This window comes from Pleurodeles waltl, chromosome 9 (genome assembly GCF_031143425.1).
Source record: "Pleurodeles waltl isolate 20211129_DDA chromosome 9, aPleWal1.hap1.20221129, whole genome shotgun sequence".
In the NCBI taxonomy this organism is placed as follows: domain Eukaryota; kingdom Metazoa; phylum Chordata; class Amphibia; order Caudata; family Salamandridae; genus Pleurodeles; species Pleurodeles waltl.
Genome location: NC_090448.1, coordinates 1,154,938,971 through 1,154,960,307, shown reverse-complemented (window position 1 = coordinate 1,154,960,307; position 21,337 = coordinate 1,154,938,971). Strand labels below are relative to the sequence as shown.

General features: G+C 42.1%; 1 protein-coding gene across 2 annotated transcripts in view; it reads left to right on the top strand.

The window, feature by feature from the left end:
• SPRED1 (sprouty related EVH1 domain containing 1) overlaps positions 1-17,567 on the top strand; it is a 252,830-nt gene extending 235,263 nt beyond the window's left edge. For both annotated transcript variants that reach the window (XM_069209011.1, XM_069209010.1), the window contains exon 7: positions 1,993-17,567. In XM_069209011.1, coding sequence (XP_069065112.1) covers positions 1,993-2,652 — 660 coding nt within the window. In that variant the 3' untranslated portion in view covers positions 2,653-17,567. The remainder of the gene's footprint in view (positions 1-1,992) is intronic.
• Positions 17,568-21,337: the final 3,770 nt, after the last annotated feature.

Sequence of the window (21,337 nt, the reverse complement as noted above, 5' to 3'; positions counted from 1 at the left end):
ATGGAACATCCTGTCCTAGCCCCAGTCGTATGAGAATGAATACTAGAAAATGGAAAAGACTGTTACAGATTTGATTCTACAAATTTATTTCTGCCACTTAGACCAGTGGTTCCCACCCTTTTGACTTCTGTGGACCCTTACTTTGTCATTATCGGAACCCGGGGACCCCCACTAAATAATTATTGGAAAAACGAGGGCCCCCCCTAGTCAATACTGGAAGCGGGAACCACGGCCTAAACAATGTCGATGATTTGAACCGCAAAACAATACAGAAAAAACACAGAAACAAGCATTCATCAGATACATACAATAATGGTAACAAATTTTATTTAATATGCAAACAAATCTAAAATAAATAAATATTATTTACATAGGAAGGTTGGAGCTTTTCTAAATTCAATTGAAGCCACACATTGTGCATACTGTATTCTGTTTGACGCACCTGCACTCCTCCCACGAATCAATCTGAGGATAATATTTAAATTTTTAGTCTCTGGTTTCAAATTCCTTGACATTGACAGTACGTTTTAAAATTTTCAGTTGTACATTTAGAAACTTTATTTATATTAATTAATTTTCAAGCAGTCACGGACCCACTGAGGAGGCATTGTGGACCCCCAAAGGGTTCCTGGGCCACAGGTTGGGGACCACTGACTCAGGCGAAAATAGATTGTTAATTTAGGCTTACTTTTAAGTCATTTTGATTTGAATTTGAAATATTGTTCACAAACTCACAAAACTCTCTCTTTTTGAGTCTCTCCTGCTGTCTCCTTTAATGGTTTGTTGTTGAATACCTATTGTCTCTAGTGCATTAAAATATATAGGTAGAGTGGGCTGCCTGTGCTACTATACATATTATTTTAATTTAAGCCGCCCAGTCCTCTGTTACTCCCTCCAATGCTACTATCGCTATTGCCTTCCTCCTCCCTGTCCAGACCCTCAACAATACTTTTTTAATTACTTTTTGTAACCACACAAAACAAACAACAATGCACTTGCTCAAAAGACATTCTAATATGTCGCCGAATGTGGAATGGAACAGTTGTAGCTTCGCATTTGGTCCTATTGTGGGCCCGGCCACCTCCATGAAGACCTGGTTTCAGCCTCCCGCCGGCCCGCTAACGGGGGCAGCCTCTGCCTCTGCAATACCGTGGCGCAGCTCATCAGTACGTATGTCTTGTACTACCTGGGAGAGGTTGTCACACACCTAGGCCTCCCCAACACAAGCCATACTAGGCTCCACGACCCCCCACACCCTCTCAAACTTACAAGGGAAGCGCCCCTAGGCTGATAGGCTGCCCTTTCTGCCTCTCTACAGTTTGATACAACGTTGACTTCTGTCACATTAAGACATTCATAGGTCGCTACATCAAACCATAAGGTATAATTTCATCTCCTCCATAGCAAAGTAAATTTGTGCAAAAGTTCTGTTTCTTAACTCTGATTCAGGACCCCAGTGAAATCCACCAATCCTGTCTTTGAGCTCTTTCTCCATTTTCCCCTGATTTTGACTCCAAATTCTTATCCTCCTGATCCTAGAATCTAGTTCTTCTGTGCCCAATACCATCAGCGACACGTTTCCCACACTTTGTGTTATTTCAAGACAATGCAAATCTCTGCAGATTGGGTAGAACGCAGCCAAGTCAAAAACGTAAGAGGATTTTATTCAAAGTAACCCTTTTGGGGGCATAAAATGTAGCCTCCATGTGTTGGAGATGTTAGCTAATTTCGGAATGGGAAGGAAATATGGATTACTTTCTTAGCCCTAAAGTAAAAAGACACAGATATGTCCAAGTAAAGTCAGTGTGTTTCAGAAGTTTTTTAAACGCAGGGGAATGAGATTGCTCTTTAAAGATGTCTAAGGAAAAGGAGGGTTTGACTTAAGATCAGGTCCAGAAACAACCATATCCAAGGCTCTGTGTTGCCTAACTTCTGTGTAGACTGATTCGACTCAATGTCAACGAGATTTAAACATACATTTTCTCTTCGCAGGTCCCACTAAAGTCAATTCGACATGTCAGCTTTCAGGATGAAGAAGAGATTGTCCGAATTAACCCTCGTGACATTATCATCCGACGCTATGCCGACTACAGACACCCGGACATCTGGAAGAACGACCTGGACCAGGAGGACCTGGACCCCAACACCCCAATGTCCAAGTCTGAGCAGAAGAAGTCTGAATATCTCTACTCTGGCATGGACGGTGGCGAGGTGAACTCTCTCAAAGACTCCAAAGCGTCTGTGGTCTTCAAGACACAGCCGTCCTCTCTAAAGCTTAAAAAGTCCAAACGCAGGATAGAAGAGGGGGAAAGGTCTCGGTGCATCTATTGCCAGGAACGGTTCAATCATGAAGAAAACAGCCGAGGAAAGTGCCAGGATGCCCCTGACCCCATCCGGAGGTGCATCTACCAAGTCAGCTGCATGCTCTGTGCAGAAAGCATGCTTTATCACTGCATGTCGGACTCAGAGGGAGACTTCTCGGACCCCTGCTCCTGTGACACTGGTGACGACAAGTTCTGCCTCCGGTGGCTAGCCTTGGTGGCCTTGTCGTTCATCGCGCCCTGTATGTGCTGCTACCTCCCCTTGAGAGCATGCCACCACTGCGGTGAGGTATGCGGGTGCTGTGGGGGGAAGCACAAAGCTGCTGGATGAGGAGGGGCAAGCCTGCCAGGCAGGAGCTGAAATGGTGGTCCTAACTCCAGGTTGAAAAGTTGCCTGGATTTTCTGTGGCTTTTTCGGCGGAACAGAAGGGAATCTTAGCCGCACAAAGAAAAAGTCTGGTGATGTGGTCGAGAAAGTTGTGTGAATCCGCGGACCTTGCTGTTCTAAATAATTGCTAACCTTGCCTAATGCTAACCTTGCCTAACTTTCACTCTTAGGGCACATGGAGTGACATTTTGCATTGTAAAGAAGAGCTGTGATGGAAGCCATCTTTTTTTGCTTTTTCGTGGCGAAAGAGAGCAACTGCAGTGACCGGAAACATACTTAAAGGGACTCATTTTTTGTAATTGCATTTTGTATATTTGCAGTTTCCCGGTGAAAGGGGTGCTTAAAAAGGAAAGAAAAAAAAACATTTGTCGACAACGTGTAAGTGAACTTGAAAGTGCACTGGTGCCACGAGATTGCTATTGAAAGCAGTTAGTACTTGACAGTGGGGGAAAAGGAAAAAGGCAACTAAATCATTTATTAGTAGCTAGGTTTTTGGAAACAATTTTATGTATAAATAACAAATGTTTATATTTAACTAAATGTACGGTACAAATGATTACATATTGATTCTCTATTCTATCCCTCGTTTGCCCTTGTCATCAACCAGTTACTTTTTGTAGACGCGGGCATCTCTCCAAACCCACATTCCAAGGTGTTCAGTGACAAATTATCTATTGCACATAGGTAGATTGATTTAAAACCTTTGTATTGATGTACTCTGCCCTTCTCAAAGATCTTTCAGATGTTAATTCCAGCTCTCTGGATTGGCAACAGAAAGGTCAACCTTTTGTAAAACACAGATACAACTGTCTAAAATATTTTAAGAGGAACATAATCTTTATTTTTTTATACAAATGTGACGTTTAGTTTCAACAGTATAGCAAAAGGAAAACAAAATGAGAAAGCCTGCTCTAAGATCTCCTTTTTAGAGTTTCCCTCGAAAACATTCTGCAAGGTGAAGCCGCCCTATTTTAACACCTGTAACAAACTCGCTGTGGCTAGACCATAAGCTACTCTAACATTCGCCATGGCATCGCGAAAGCAGTATTTAAATGTTGTCGTTTGATAGCTGTATTTGCTTTTATAAATACCAGCCATTGCTTACGTGTTGTTTTACTTTTTTGTACTTTACTGGGTTTTTTTCTTTTTTAATAGCATGCACCACTCAGCTATTGCTTTCACTAAGAATTAAGCCCCCTGCCATGTTGAGTGAATGACAGTGAGTGGCTGAGGTGAGCTCAGGCAGAATGTTCAGATTTATGAAAAGTTGGACATCCTCTTACAGTGGCATTTCTGATAATAGCGGGCCTAGATTTTTGAGCTATATGGGTTGCTTACTGGTACACCGAGGCACCCGTCTCCAGGTGGGTAGGATGTATGGTGCTGGAAACCATGGTCGCTTTACAAACACTCAGCACCCTTCACTCCCACCACCTCCGCTTTGCCTCGCATATGTAGTCTCACGCCCTAGTCAACAACTCAAAATGTACAAGTGAACAGTGGAAAATGTCAAATGATGTGCAACACATGCCATGCTTATACGAGGATGTGTGCCACAGTCGAACCAACATGCCTTGAAGTACAACAGACAGTTAGACCAGTTCCTGCTTGCTTAAAAGTTGTTGTGAGATCTGTTGTCTTCTGTTCCATTTGAGCAGTCTGGTGTATGGCAGCTTAGCCTTTTTCCTAGCCTAGAACTAATCCTTGAAGCTAGCTTAAGGCAGTGCAGGTGAGTGTTGGAGTTGAAGTGATAAGCCCCATCTGTCATCACTCGAGGCCTGGACGACTGGTTTCCAATTTGAAGTCATAACTTCATAACTCTCCTGTCTGCAGGAAGGATTCCTGCAGTCACAAAGAGATGCTGATGATGCCAGTGAGCTTTGTTCCAAAATTGGCTTACGGTACACAGTATGTCTGGATATCCGTTACCTTTGTGATGAAGTAACCCTTCCACTTAACTCCAAAGTAGACCCTTGAGTATTGGTTCCTTTAATCAGATGTGATGTGCCTCTTCTTTCAGAAGGTTTTGTTATCCGCCTATGCATACTATCCAAGTCACATCCCAGAATAAAAAGCAGTGTGTTATACTAGAGCTGTCAAATTGCAAGAGTTCTTAGGAGTTTTAACCAGTACTATATTTGATTACATTAAAGGAAGTGATGTCACACGAATCTGGCATTACTAACAGCAGAAGTGAGTTCAGCCAAATGAAAAAAAATCAAAAAGCACATCAAATGCATGAAATAGCGCCAAAACTTCGAGTAGACTCGTTTACAGATGTAGCAGTATTCTAACTCTTCTTCTCAGGCGGGACATTCAGCCTGTTGACAAATCTCATCCCAAACTCTAAACGTGTGAAGTTTCTCACATTTCGTTCATCTCTGAGGATGTTATCTTGCAATTCCTGGTATTAAAACATGCTGTAACAATGACTTACCTTATTGGAATACACTTTTCTGTACATACAGTATACCCTGACATTGTCCACATTCTAGTGATTTTTCAGCCCCTTGGGTGGTGAGAGGTACCTGGCAAAGCCACCTCTTACACTGACTATAAATGTGTATCTAGACCTGAATACATATATCTTGATTTTTAAAAAGAAGTGTTTTTAAAATCAGAAAACAAGGGAAAAGAAAACCTTTTACCGTTTTAGGTCTAATTCGACTGCTTGGAGGTCTCATGCAGGTCTTGGTCCCTGGATTAGTATTGGTGAGATCCTCATCTGTCCCTGTCTCTTCCTTACTTCATGTCAGATAAAGTGTCAGTTCCGGATGATGGATGACCTTTGGGCCTCACTTATTTTTCCTCACTATCTATAGTGGGTTCTGCTCATGCCAGCCATCCTGTTTTTTTCCTGCTTCTGTCTCTGTTCTTCCTCTTGCGACTTGTGGTATTGTGGCATTTATGTATTTTACACAGAGCTGTGTGGAACCTCTTGAAGGGTTGGGGCTGTCCACCATCAAGGTGCTATTGGTCCGGCTAACACTTTCATGTTCATCTCATGAACTTTGAAAGCTGCAAAAACAAGGTATTCTGTAATTGAAAGGGATGCACTAGCTGTGCCCTGGGCACTTAAGAAACGTACAGCATTTTTGTGGGGAAGTAATCTATTGTGCTGTGCAGGTGTGGGTTCGTATCCCTTCCTCGTCGCCAGTGTAAGAGGTGAGTTCACTTAAAGATAAGGCGCACACGGCAGGTGTAGTTAACATGCATTTAATCTTTAGAGATGCTATCCCATCCATTCAGTTCAACCACCTCCAGCCTTCTCCTCAATATTCCACCTGGTCATTCTTAAACCACCATATTACAGTCTGTAATGACTTCTCTACATTCTCCATCAGGACATTCCACACAGCTTCAAGACATTCCAGACAGCTTTTATGTAGAATACATGAACGCCTCGGGGCCGTACCCCTTCTCCTGCCTGGTCTATTGTCTGCCTATTTTTCCAACCTTCAATCAGATCTCCTTTCCTTTTGCTGTTGGTGGACTGTCCCGTTGTTTGACCCCTTCAAACATTATCCCCTTATTCCATCACTTTCGCTTTTCCATTTCACTCACCTCTCACCAGCCCCTTTCTCTGTCTCACTCCTGCTTCAGGTGTCTCTTTTTTTCAGGGGATGTGTAAATTTGGCACACCGCCCCTTTCCTACCTGCTCGTCTTGCGTCTCTCCTGTTAGTAGACTTTTTGTCACTTGGGTCCCCTGAGTGGAGGTGAGCACCAACTCCTGTATATGATGGAAAATAAAAATATGGCTTGTGTTCATCCAAACCAGGTAGTATAATGGAGTACTTCTGCAGCAAAGTATTATGAAGTTCTGTCGTACATAAATAATTCAATGTATGTAATGGGAAATGCCTGATCTGGATATTCAGCGTACATCTTGTCTTGTGCTTTTAGCAGGCATTAGTAAAATCTAATATTCTATACCATTGACATTAGTTGGTGGCTGGCCATATTTTTCTGGCCTGGTTCCATTTTTTTATATCTCCCATATATTGGGTAAGTTGATTTCTCCATTGATTATTTGTAATGGTAACTGCACATCGGTGGGACAAACGTTTGCATCCTTGCACTGATAGGTTCAGGAGCATAAAGCACCCTAATCTTTTCTGCAATGGAAACTTCACTTCTTCACTATGTTAACACAATATCCTCGACAACACTGGTCCCCTTGTGATTGTTTTTCGACTCCTGCACCACTTAAAAAACACTTCAGTCAGTCTTTCTGGGTTCTGTCCGAAGAGAACATCCCCCGCTCCAGTGCACTGCTCAACTCAGGATAATCACCCATTTTCTCTAACTTGTGCCAAAGGGGATTTCTTTGATCACTAAAGGTTGCCCACCCTTTTTGAAGTACTTCACTACAACAGTACTGCTTTCTGGAGTTACTTGTGGTTTCCCGCAGCCCAAGAGGAAAGACATCATATGAGAGGGGGTCAGTGTAGGCCCTGATGGGTAATCTTTCAAGATATACACATCCATGTTAGATAGATCTGCATACAATACATTTAATTCTTTCTCATAATCCGTAATTATCTTGAAAATCTGGCAACAAACTGGTCTGGCTTGCGCTATGACAGAAAACCTGCTCTCGTTCAAAGTGATATGTTGATTGACAGTCCAAGTCTTTATTCCTAATAGCAACAGAAGACTATTTTAGGATCTATATTAAATACATCTTTTGACTTAGCATGTTATTGTAAGCTTGGGTGCATTTTCCTGCAAAACGGGCTTGATACAGTTGATCTCGACCTCTAGGATGGATATCAGTACCCACTAACTCACATGTATGAAACAACACCTCAAACCTCTTGATCTAATCCTTGTCCTACTAAAAACACTCTGTTGTGACTAAGGACCCGATTATGAGTTTGATGGATGGGAAAGCCCGTCTGTCCAAATCCCATCAGGGTGGCCGCCGCCTTCGTGGCGACCACCTCGCTGGACGTGTTAGGTGTTTCCCGCTGGGCTGAACCGGAAACAGCCTAGCGGAAACAGACAACAGCAATGTCTCCGGCACAAAATCGAGCTGGCGGCAATGCTGTCGCCTGCAGGGTGCACCAGCAAAGCAGAGAGTGAACTTTGCGATGGTGCTGGGCACGGGGACTCCTGCACTGCCCATGCCAAGCGCATGGGCAGTGCAGGGCCCCCCTGCACCTGTTCTCCACCAGCCTATTCATGGTGGTGAAACCGCCATGAAAAGGCCTGCATAGAACAAAGTAGTAATCTCCCCTAGCAGATTACGATCTCCGCCCGCCATCAACCTATCGGGATCACCAATCCTGGCGGAGACAGTGGGACCCCGACAGTATGGCTGCCAGGGTCCTAGTGTGGCGGTCAGACTGCCACAGCAGCGGCCGTCTTGAACACCTCCGCGGGGCTGGCGGTCTGACAGTCTAGAAACACAGTTACCAGGCGTGCCATACTGCATTACGTGAGCCAAGGGCAGGTGTACAGATGCACACTATGGCAGGGTGGCAGTCCCACTCAGTGCATGTCACTATGTGATTGGGGACCACCTAAGTCAGTTCGAAGGATTTGAGGAACGGGGTCCAGGGGGAACAGAAGTGTAACGATAGGCTGTGCTGACAATACCACTACTCCTGACCCTTCTGCAAGGGGATCAAAAGGGTTATGTGACCCCACTCAAATTCAAACTTTTTGGGTGTGGAAAAACAAGGAACTCCCCTTTTTAAATTCCTGCGCAGTCAAATGTTGCCTGTATTTTGTATAACATTGCCACTGGTCTTTTAATGACTCTTCCCCGTCGTTAATGAAAGTGTTGGCTTTATGTGAGTACCGCACATCTGTTAGCAACTTTCTCAATTCCCCTGTAGTCCTAACTTCTTTAGATTCCAAAGTTGTTGCACACAGCTTCTTTATTTAAATGACAACACAGACTACATGAATCTATAGCACATGTAAGCAACTGGCCCTTCTCAGACAGCTAATTACGTGTCATTGATTCGGAGACTAACAAAAGGTATTACAAAATTCCACAAGGGTATACTAAATCGTTCCAATATGGTGACTTTTAGAATTCGTTTAAGCAGAATCAGTCTAATAAGTGACTGAGATATAGCATTACAAGAAAGATGGAAATTATGATTCCCCCCAGATTCCGTCCTGCTGTGTCACAGATGGAAGCCTAACTCCATTAAATTTCCTGTTCATTTTCTATGCAATTTTTTCTTTTGTTTTGTTTTTTGTATTTGTAGTTCCAAAGTGTAAAATATTTTGTTTACGTAGCCCATGTAACAAACTCTGAACAAATGTAAATAATTCATTGTAAATTACACTCCAACTCCCTTTCAGTCGCTTTATCTTTTATGTTATTTTATTTTATTTTACCCTAAAGATAGCATTTATATTTATGGCAGTTTCAATTGACACCCTTGTGTACATAGCTCATTTTGAGTATTTCACATTGAAAAGTGGATACACATGTTTATGGAGAACTATAGAAGCTCTGCAAACAGGAGGTTCTTTCTAGTTTTTTACTTAAAAATAAAAAATAGTGATGAGAAAACTGGTTGGATGGGGTCAGTTCAAGGAAACAGCCTCAAGCAGCAAGTTAAGTTTCTGCTATGTTTATGATTAAAGCTGCTGTTTGGTTACCAGTTGCTGGTTACCAGTTACCTAGTGCATATTATACACCATTTCCAGCATGCACCTGCATATTTAATTTAGAGCGATATTCTACCTGTGAAGCGATTTTAAGGAGTTCCCTTCATTTTAAGAAATGTTTAGTGGGCTTGTATTAAAATAATTTGTTTGCAACATGGATTTTTCTGCACAGTGATCCATCAGTTTTGGGTTGGTATGTAAGCTTGAATGGTCAACATTAGAAATGTAGGGCCTGGTTTAGAGTTCAGCAGAAGGGTTAGTCCGCCACAAATGATGGATTTTGCATCCGCTGTATTACAAATGCCATCGGGTACAACCAGGACCACTGGAATTATGCGGCAGAAGAGGGCCAAATTATGCAGCAGGGTTGGCTAAATTATGCAGCAGGGTTGGCTAAATTATGCAGCAGGGTTGGCCAAATTATGCAGCAGGGTTGGCCAAATTATGCAGCAGGGTTGGCTAAATTATGCAGCAGGGTTGGCTAAATTATGCAGCAGGGTTGGCTAAATTATGCAGTAGGAAAAGGCATTTTATATGGAGTGTTGCGGCGCATTTTGTGATTTTGACACTTGTTCACAGTGCGGATGCATAGGTTGCACCTCATTAGCACCAGATTAACACCCAAATATAGTTATAAGCAACAGAAAGATGACAAGTCAACCTTTGCAAAGAGCCTTCCACTGCAATACATGTCACTGTATTTTTAGTAACATTTAAACTATTTGAGCGTGAAACAAAATATTTTTTATTAAAATCTGCAGATAATGCAGTTAATGGTGGATTTTGTGGCAAATGCAGCTTATCCATAATCGTGCAAAAATGTCTGCGACTGCACAATCGCACAATTACATTGGCTCTGGCCATAATGCACTTGTGATACGGCGGACGGGATATTCGTCATGCTTGTGACAGAGTAACCGTTCTGCCAAACTCTAAACCAGGCGCTCAGTCTGAATTGTAATCTGGAGATAAACATCAACTTTAAGAAATTCAACTGAGTGCAGTCAGTGTCAAATATAGGCCTGCTAACAAAGGCATTGGGGGTACTTGTAACGTTAGTGTGGCCTTTGTTGTGCTTGATTTCTCATTACAGAAACAAGGTGTGGCTGTTTCGGAGAAGTTTAAGTATGTCATAAATTCCTAAATTATAGTGTGCTGGCAGCGGAACATGAGGTTGTGATGGCAATGGGCCCTGTAAATACAGAACTTACTGGTTTGATAGGTAAATGTTGTAAAGTAATGCTGTTGTACATACGCTCTTTTGGTGAAATTGTGCTCCACAGTTGTCCGCCTGGAGCACTTTTCCGCGTAGTGTGATGCGTGAGTTTGGCTGTGTTCTAAGAGCAACATTTGCGCTTCAGTGTTTGAAATATAGAAATGCTTGTGATACGCTCAGTTAACCACTTTGCTCCTGGGAATAAGTTGTGAACACCTCCTACATCCCCATCAGATTTCAGTGAAAAAAATTGACAGAAAACATTTTTGTTTAGTTTTTAATGATTTTGCCCGTAATAATTCCATGCCCCATCTGGACAAGCGCACTCCATCCCTATTGCTATTTCCCCAAAATAGATCGCCTAATAATTTTTATTTTGGGCTTTTCAGCGATTTTAAACCATGAAATTTCAACAAATAATTTTTCCCAGACGATTGGACACTGACCGAAACAGTGATGTCATCAGAGTGTCACTTTTCTTTTGCACGCAGTGAGGCACGTTTAGATTTATTCAGGCAGCAGCAGGGCTGAAAACCGCTTGAACACAGGAAGGATTGAGCTGTAACCGTGTGCAAGGCTGGATTATAGGTACTTCTCGGAGGTTGAAGGCTTTGCAGACACTAAGGGCCTAATTGTGACCTTGGCGAATGGGATACTCCGTCACAAACGTGATGGATATTCAGTCTGTCATATTACAAGTTCGATTATATCCTATGGGACTTGTATAACGGCAGGCGGGGTGTCCGACACGTTGTCGGAGCCATCCCATCCACCAAGGTCGTAATCAGGCCCTACCTGTTGTGTCAGAGAAATAAAACAGTTTGTGAAACACTTCATAGAAGCCTGTCACAATCAAGGGAGGAGCAGACATGAACTAATTGGGTGGGGAAAGATCTGTGTTTTTCGAATTTATTGCGAACAAGCAGACTTTTATATATATATATATATATATATATACATATATATATATAGAGAGAGAGAGAGAGAGAGAGAGAGAGAGAGAGAATGAATGGAAAGCCCATTTCGAAGCCCAATTTCTGCTCTACCTGGGCTTTTCTGCTTTGCCTGCAGTGTTACTTGAGCCTCCAAAAATGCACAGCGATATTTCTTCCCCCAACCCCTCCCTTGGCCGTACAATCCACAGGCTGTCATGTGCTGTCACAAACAGGATGTCTCCTGATTAGTGGTTAAAACACAAAAAACAGCTGTAGCCTTGGCACAGTTTCTGCGTGATTATTGTGCAAACATGCCCAGCAGAAGGGTAATAGTACAGTAAAGCTGGCGGGTGTTGGCCGTGAGGTGGTTGCCTGGCTCAGCAGAGACGGGAGCGGTCAGGTGTTTCGGATTTGCTTGCACACTTGGGTTAACAAAACGGGTAGATTAATGGATGCAGCCATGTCTGCGCAGCGCCTTCAGACCCTCATGGGTGATTTTCTGCGCTTTATAAATCCTGATTGATTGATTGAGTCCACTTGATGTCATGGAAGGCCAGACGATAGAAGACTTACTGTAACTTCATGCAGTAGTTGTTGTAAGGACTGAGGTCACCTACCCCGTGCAAAAGAGCACAGAAGACTTCTTTCAGTTGCGTGACCCTTAGCACGTAACAGTGGTACTCCCACGAAAAGATACACTCAAGCCCAGCATCCTTTCCACCAAATCCCACCAGGCATAGGGTTTGGCTTTATTTCAAACCCCCTGTACAGAGTGCAAGTTGCAATCAGTTCCTAACTTTGAGGAGAAAGTTGCAATCATAGTTCGCAACGAGGAGAACTTTCTGGAGGACAACGTTACAGTCACAATTAGAAGCCATGTTTTGCAGATGTGCTGCTGGTTCTATACCCCAGGTGACCCCAGTCCATTAGATGCTGCCTCATGCAAACACACGCAGGCAGCATGGGGCGTGGGCGATGTCTCCTTTTTTCCCAGAGGAGCACATCCTTTAGCATCCTTGTGCCTGACAATACAACACTAGATCATACTACGTGTAGAGTTGTTTTGTGTCCAGGTTCGACGCCTAACAGACCCCGATTCCCTGCCCAACTCTTTTGGATGGAGGGATATACCCATTAGAATGTTCCATTGATCAAGACCAGTGTTTCCACACAAATACTTTCATCCAGCAAAATGTTGTGCTTCACACCTGCAGATAAACGTGTCTGTAAGATGGCATGCTTTGGTCTCATCTAGGAACAGCAATTTGGAGAAAAGGTTCACATTCCTGTGCCTGTGTCTAGGGAGTGAGACAATCCTTAAGAGAAACAGACACCTTCCCTACTCCATCAGGAAAAAGAAAGAGGATTGAACAGCAACAAAGACATGCCAATCAAATCTGTTAATTTTCATTGCCAATATGAACATCACAAAGCTTACATTGTCTACAGCTTTCCACTTCAAGTCCATGTCTGAAGTCATTGGCTCTGGTGATGTACTGGAAAAAGCCTTAGTGTTGTTGCATGTTTTTCATCAGTTGAATTCTTACTTATTAGGTGTTCTTTGAACAGCTCGTCAGACTGTTCTTTGAATGTTAGTCACTATAGTAGGTGGCGACCATCAGAATAGCCAATCAGAATGCACACCTCTATTTCATATCCAGTGCAGGTTTGGATTATGTTCTAATAAAAAACACAGCGACCCTGATCACATTACTGTTTTTTAGGTACCCAGCTTGTGGATAGCCTATGTTGCAAAAGTCTGGAGGCCAGGTACACCATCGATAAGTCAATGAAAAACAGATATTCATATAATCATATGAACAGAGACTGCTAGTACAGACGGGGATAAAAGTGGCATTCTTGTGAGGATTTGTGGACTCAGTTAACTTCGGCTCAGCCTATATGCAGGTTTGTGATCTACGTGTATGTTGTCACGGGTCATTCCAGAAGCAAAAAGCAACATGAAACCCGTTGCTCTCATGTAGATGTTAGATGTAATATGAATCCTACAATGCTCAAGTGAACAATTGTGCAAGGCCGTTGAGAACCTGCCAGACCTGTTAGAGTCACTTAAGTTGAGAGACTAGAACTTCCATGGATGCTTCTGGACAACCGCTCAGTGACATTTGTGCGCTCCTTTTAAGAAACCTTGAACCTCTTTGGAGCAAGGCCCCTCTTCCCTTGCAATGTAGACATTTTTTGAGAACCAAAACAAAATGCAAACTAAAAGCTTAATTCTTCTGCACACTTACATAAAACTCTCAATCAAGATTTTAAGGTCAGACACACTCTCCTGTTTTCCTGATAGCTGACATTTTTGATCTGTGATTCTTGACTTGGAACATTTAGCACAGTTCTAATGTCGGCCAAGCCCTGATCCATCATGGTCAATGCAGTATGCTTTGTCAAGAAGCAACAGATGCTTACCTTAGACATCTTCTCACAGGCCTCCCAGTGACACGAAGCACCCTTTCTGCCTTGCCTGGATCATTATCCCTGCAAGCATTCAACTCTATTGCCACATTAATTGTATGCATTTAATAAAATCATAGACAAGGAAGATGTGTTAGCTTTGTCTGCTTCATAAAGTTTTGGGTTTCTTCCATCTACCTATGCAACAAATGCATTAGACTACATCTGATGGTGATTCTGTGCGTCTTCTGTCCCATTGTCATTACTTTAGGAGCAGACGCACTTCAAGTGATACACGATAACAGATATGTTCTAAGGTCTAGTATGTCTTCTATTTAGAAAACTTGAGTCGCCATTTTTAGTGATGTAGTATTTAGCAAATACTAAAGCCTGTGGTTTCCAAAATAGAAAGAAATGCTGGTCTATTGAGATGGGCATTCAGCTGTTGGAAATGAAAGAAGACCAGATAATATAACCTATCATTGTTACAGGCTTTGCTGGAGTTAATTATTGCTATATTCTGTGGTCTTCCTTCGACCTCATTACTTCCTATGCCATGTTATTTGGATAAAATATTTTTTTTTTAAACGGAGCTTCAGCCAAATGCTGACTTCTGCAAGAAACTAGGTCTTTAAATGGCAGAGCACTCCTGAGAAAGTAATAAATGCTAATAAGAGATTAATTAAAGGGGGCTCAGGAAATGGAAACATTGATCCATAGATACAGAGAATTTGGCATTAGTTAAGAGTCAAATCGACTCGACTAATTTACTCCGTAAAACCTACGTGATCTCTGGTTTCACACCTACATTGTTCCCCAGATTTCATTCTTTTACCTTTTGTGTCTTTTACATTCTGTAGGAAATTCCTTTGATGTGATCACAGAGCTTGCTACTATCTTTGTCTCCTAAATACCCTCTCTGATTGGCATATAACTCCCTTGCCTTGTATGCTTTCTAGTTCCCGTAAGAATTGAAAAGACTTCTTTTTCGTTGCCTGTGCTGCCTTTCCTTCACTATAATCATAATTCATTTCTTCAGCCTCTCCTCACTTACTTGCCATTTTAGTAGTGTACCTCTGTGTTTTCTTGTCTGGTGGTGGTGGCCTTCTCGCAAGGCCTCCTCCGTGACTGGTTAAAGTATGCACTTGACTCAAGGATCTCGCCCAGCTGAGTCAAGGAAAATTAGTCAACAAAATCCCTCCTGGTTAAGTTTTTGTGGCACAATGCAAAGAGTGTAAGATAGTGCCCATGATAAATTATGAGTAAGAATGAACTTCTTATTAAAAAAGTCTCACTAAGAGTTGGTCACTCAATCAAACAAGGGTCCACAAGCATTGTGTGCTGCGGGGAGCTCAGCATTAGAAGTCGAACACCAGCAAAGAATGTCTCGAAAGCCAAGAGTGGGGATATAACGGTGGGTGCCCCTTTGCACTACAGGCAAGATCAAGGGCTGGATTTAGAGCTTGGCTCCATCCCAAACACGATGGATATCCCATCTGCCGTATTACAAGTACCATAGGATATAATACTGTTGTAATAGTATAGATATCAGTCACATTTGCGACAGAGTATTTAATTTCGGCGAAGTTGCTTGAATTAAGTAAAGGGAAGATTAAAGGTGCATATACAGAGAATAGTACTTCTCAGGCATTGAAATTAATCAATTGTCTTGCATAAGAAACAAAAACATCCTTCCATGCTAGATCTGCACCTGCTCAATGATGCAAGAGGCACTTTAATATCCCATCGTAATAGTACAAGTCACACAGTTGCTTCAGGAAGGCAGATATGTCTTGGTCTGTGCTGCTCGGTAGAACAGGAGAGTTTATATGTCAACAAAATTCAGTGATTTCTCACACGCCCTGCTCATTCAGAATTTCATTCACTGACGAAGGCTATGGCCTTCTGATTACTTTTTTGGGCAAACATGCAGCTCGCACTATTGGATGCATTTTATGTGCATAGTCTTTCATTCATTTTCCTTTATTTCGAATCAATAGAATCATGAAAGGTACAATCATAACAGTAAAAAGGTGATGTGCATAGTCACTTCCTTTTAGGTTCAGAGCTCTAGCAGAGAGGTGTTCATCTTTGAGCCACAAGGGATGGGTCCATGCCAGATTCTCATAATATCCACATGTTATACATTGACTATAAATGGAATTTCTTTACATAGTTGTTACACTAAAAATCTAGCATGCATCTAGCCCTCTGAAATAAAGTTGCACTTCCATGATATAAGGTTTGAAAGGAGTGTATTTTGCTTAGGAGAAGTGGGCTTCGTTTTCAGACATCTGCTTTTACTTTTGGTGATACTGTACACATTTGAAAGGAAGTTTTGAGCACTTTAAAGAAAGCGTTACCTTTTAAATGCAAAATTAAAGATTTTACAATTTGTTTGAGTCATGGTATTTCGTATATTAGATTGTTCACAGTGTTAAACCTGCACAGACTACAAAATCTGTGCGGCTTGTTTTTGTGGCGTTGCAGCAGGATTTCACAGGTCTTTGGTGATTTGTTACCACCTACCTGCAGGAAAGCCATCTGGTCTAGGGCCAAAGCACTTAGGTTCATTGGAACTGTGAGCCGTTCATTCAGGAGGGATATCAGGCACTTACTACCCCACTGCAGGCACGCTGTTGCTAAAAGTCATGACTTGCACATTGTTTCTTCCTGTAGCTAAACTACGAATAACTATCGTCTATTGGTGCCCAGGAAAGAGTGTATCTGTTGTGTAAGATGAGCAGGACAGAAAATGTCCTCCTTCCTTCAACCTTGTCATTAAGACTTCTCAGCTACTTTGGGGCTTGTAGAGTCACCCTTGAACGTACAGTCTCCGTTAGGCGAATATGGCAGTGCTTTGACATATTTGGGTGTCCTGGAAAATTGGTGGGTTTGCGTGTTCTGTGGTTTGCATCCCTCAACTGTTGAATCTTTTCTATTTGTCACCTGAGAACACACAGAAACAAATTCACAAAACATTAAATGGAGATCCAAAAATGACTGTCAGTCACTTGGAGCTGAAAGTTTTTCCTATAACCCTCTGGCTGGGTGTTGACACTGCATGCTTTGTTGCACCGATAGACAACTTAAGACTCATCTGACGCCATCAGCATCTATATAAGGACGGTAAGCTCTTATTCGCAAAGCACTTGGTTACCCCCATGGGGTAGCATCGCTATCTAAATGCACATAACATGGCTTCGGTCACACATTCTTCCGTCTCCTCTAACAAACAAAAAACAGCCAAGTTGTTATTTTGAAGAGCTTCAGCCTATAAAGAAATCTTAGCTGGTTTGGTTTTTGTCATGTGATTCTGCGGTATAGTTGGTACGTGCAGTTTTATTTCTACAGACATCGGTTGGTCCTCTACGTCTTGCACAGCGCCATTGGCCCCTCATCTTACCGACCTCGAAAGTGCCTCACTTGTGCATTATTGCCATTCAAATTTTAAATTGCTTTTTTATTACTAAGTGACATATGATTTTGTTTCTAACCCTGGCCATTGGTGTATTTCCTTTTTATGTATAAGATTATAGCTTGTTACGTTTGCCTATATAATGTAAATATTGCATATATAAGTTTGTAACTTTGTTACATCATACCCTTGTAATTTGACATATCAAATAACAATATCATAATAAAACAGTTTAAGTTTTAATGTTTTCCCTGTGGTTACCTAATGATTAAAACAATCATGAACTTAAAACCTGAGAGATGTTTTCTTTGTTTCCCATATTCTGTGAAAATATCTTTTGTGTTGTGAATGTGCCTTAAGACCTACAAGGAATCAACTGACTGACACTGTTAGTCACTACCTTGCAGCTTTAAGACACACTCAGTAAATGGTCTTATTCTTAGGAAACTCACTTGTACTTAGCTCAGTTTCCTCCTTGTAATGGAAGGCTGAAGTTGGAACTTGTGATGTCACCAACAATTATTGTTTTGATATTTTTAGGTCTCGCCTACCAGCGAGTGTAAGTGATCTGGTTGGAAAATAACTGTTGTGTGCTTACCAAGAACTTGCAGTGGGCTTTTAGCCGACCATTGCTTACCATTGGCTGGCTTTAGTGTCACTCTGATTTGCTTGCTTCTTATTTGATAGCTTGCCTTGTCCATCTTGTGTTTATCCCACCCCTTGGGCATAGCCTCTTTACGATTCTTTTGCTTGGCTGACATGTATTCTTCCTCTGCTTACCTTTAGGGAACCACTTTTTTCTTTTAAGTTGAGCATTCTGAGAGTGTGCATGTGTTTTTCTTTAGCTCTCTCCTTCATGGTATTTTCCCCTTGCTAATTTCTGCCATCTCCTGTGTTGATGTCTTCCACCTTCTTTTCTCCTGCCCCAAATCCCATCAACTCCGGACTTTGTCTTCTTCTCCCCTCCTCCAGTGTTGCTATCTCTGTTGTTTGCACCATGTTTCCTTCAACCGGGCTTAATTTTTAATGTAAAAGTCCACCCGCCACTTTCTGCGGCTTCCTCCCTCTCTTCCATTGACTCTGCCCCACAAGTCTTTTTAAAATTATTTTATTTTATTTTATTTGGAGGGCCAGGCCCCATATTGTTGCTAGGCCTCCATAAAAGCACCTTTGAACGCACAAATTATTATTTTTATTGAGCGACCAAAATGGCACCCACCATCTTAGATTGGTGAATAAAAATAAAATGGCTCCTGCATCATTCTGTACATGGACACATGCCTGAAGACACATGTATGAGTCGACAGAATGAAGCAACTGGCAAAAGTGCTATTCAGCATTGCCAGAGAGTAAAAGCGAGACCTATTACCTTTGCCAGTGCTTGTTCTGAATATTGTGAAACAAGACAAAATAACGTCTGATTTCATCATTAAGCAATATGATCATCATCCTATTGGTTTCTCGGACCATTCTACGGTGCAAATGAATATTATGAAACCTCAGTTTCCTTACAGGTGGCCCCCTAACAAGCTCCATTTGGAAGAGAAATATTGGTTCTCAGAAATTAAATCAGACATGACCCTGTTCCTTTTACGGAATGAGCAGTCAGCCAATGCATACATGTTGTGGGATGCGTTTAAAGCCACTTTTAGGGTAACTATAATAACCCAGTATATAGCTGAAAGAGGTAAAACTAAATCAACAAAGTCCTGGCTTAACAAGTCCACAATAGATACCTATAGAGAATGGGGCATATCACTAGTCCCTGGAGAAGACAAATCAAGACCTGACTTACTATTATAAGAAGACCTATCTAAATAGTAAAACTTATATGCAAAAAGTATATGAGAAGAGTGAGTATTCAGGGTTGTTTCTAGCATGGCAAATGTGAAAAATTGTGATTAAGGCATTTTATAGCTCTCAAACCAAGATCCGAATTACTGATATAAAATTAATACATGAAATGTTGTTGTAGCATTATATGATCATCAAGAACTAGATCCCAGCAAATTACAGAACTTTCTTAAATGTCTCCCTATGCCTATATTGATCTGAGCACAAGCTTCGGATTTACATTGGAAGAACTGGATATTGTTATCAAATCTTTTTCAAATGGGAAAACTAGTGGAAAAGATGGATTCCCTATGGATTTTTCCTTAAAAAAAAAACCTGAAATTTTAATAAGCATATCTTGAAATTGGCAAGTCTTCCTTCTTTCGACACAGGAAGGTGATGGTCCTTAAGACGGATAAAAATCCTGTACATTTAACTTCATATAGCTGATTAATCTTCTCAAGAAGGACCGTAAAATAATAAGAAAATTATTGACGAATTGAATGAGTGAGATAGCCAGTAAGCTGATCAATAAACATCTAAATGGATTTATCTCTGGTGGACAATTAGCCACCAATACTAATAATTTTTTTATAGCAATTGAACTCCAGCACAGATGTTTTTTTAGATGCCGAGAAGACATTTGATCTTCCAAGCTGAAAAGGTCTTTTTAACATTTTAGATGCCTTGAGTTACCCTCCCAACTTGCAAGGATATTTCCTAAAATTTATAGAGGAGCAAAGACCAGATTAATTGTGAATTCCATAAATATTGGTTCATGCAAAGTTGAAAGTGGAACCAGAGAGGGATGCGCCCTTTCCACGAACAACAAGGAAGGGGCTGTAGAGGATTTGACAGTACAGCACACATCTCCCAGTTACTAGAATAATCATACAACAATGTAGTGTGCTGTTACATTGGAGGTTTAATACTAGATTGGTATTTCAAATCTAGTGAAAGACAGACAGACGAGGCATCCCTTATCAGATACACAAGCCCCTCACCCACTGAAGTGGCATGCTTTATCATAGGGCCATGCTGCTCGCTGGGCGGGTGCTGCATACTCTATGGAGAAAATACCCTTTCAGGATCTCACCATCAATATTGGTAATGGAAGATTGACAACCACAACATAGCATAAAGCCACTGATAGCAACAGTTTGTTAAGATATGACAGCCATCACCCAAAGGCTCTACAACAGAAGCTACAGTTTGGGAAATTATATATAAACAGAAACTGTAGCCACTTCGAAGACTTTGATAACCAAGCTGCCAACCTGTCCAGCAAATTCAGAGATAAAGATACATATATATATATATATGTTCGATGGCATGTGTAGCTGCAGATACACATGCTGTGCACTGTTCCTGCCATCTAGTGTTGGGCTCGGAGTGTTACAAGTTGTTTTTCTTCAAAGAAGTCTTTTCGAGTCACAGGACCGAGTGACTCCTCCCTTTCGGCTCCATTGCGCATGGGCATCGACTCCATCTTAGATTATTTTCTTTCCGCCATCGAGTTCGGACGTGTTCCTCTTCGCTCCGTAATTCGAATGGGGAACATTTTGAAAAACATCGAAATCCGTCGGTATTGTTACGTTCGGGACCGGTTTAATATAGATATATCGGCACCGACGACACAACCGCTTCGGCGGCCCTTTGGGGCTTCCACACTCAACCGAGGCCTGGTCGGCCCGACCACACCCGTTGTCGAAGACTCATGGACCGGACTCCCTTCCGTTTCTATCCGACGTGTCACGCCAACTATCCTTATACAGACCAGCATCGGGTCTGTAATCTGTGTTTGTCGCCAGAACACAGAGAGGATACCTGTGAGGGCTGCAAGGCTTTTCGATCCAAGAAGACCTTAAGAGATCGACGAGCAAGGCGTTTGCAGAAGGCATCGAAGTCGACACAACACCTCGATGTCGAGGAGGAAAAGATGACTATTTCGATCCAGTGTTCGGAATCGGATGACTCCGACGGAGAACGGCCTCCTACGGCAGGACAAAAAGTGAGTACACCTGCCCCGACCCAGCCCCAAACTCAGGTGAAGAAACAGAAGGCCTCGGGGACGCCACTGCCGGAAGGCCATGGCTCGACCCACAAAAAAAGTGGTGACCAAATAACATCTTCGGCACCGAAAAAGGCCAAGATCATGCCGAAGTCTTCCGACTCGGGAC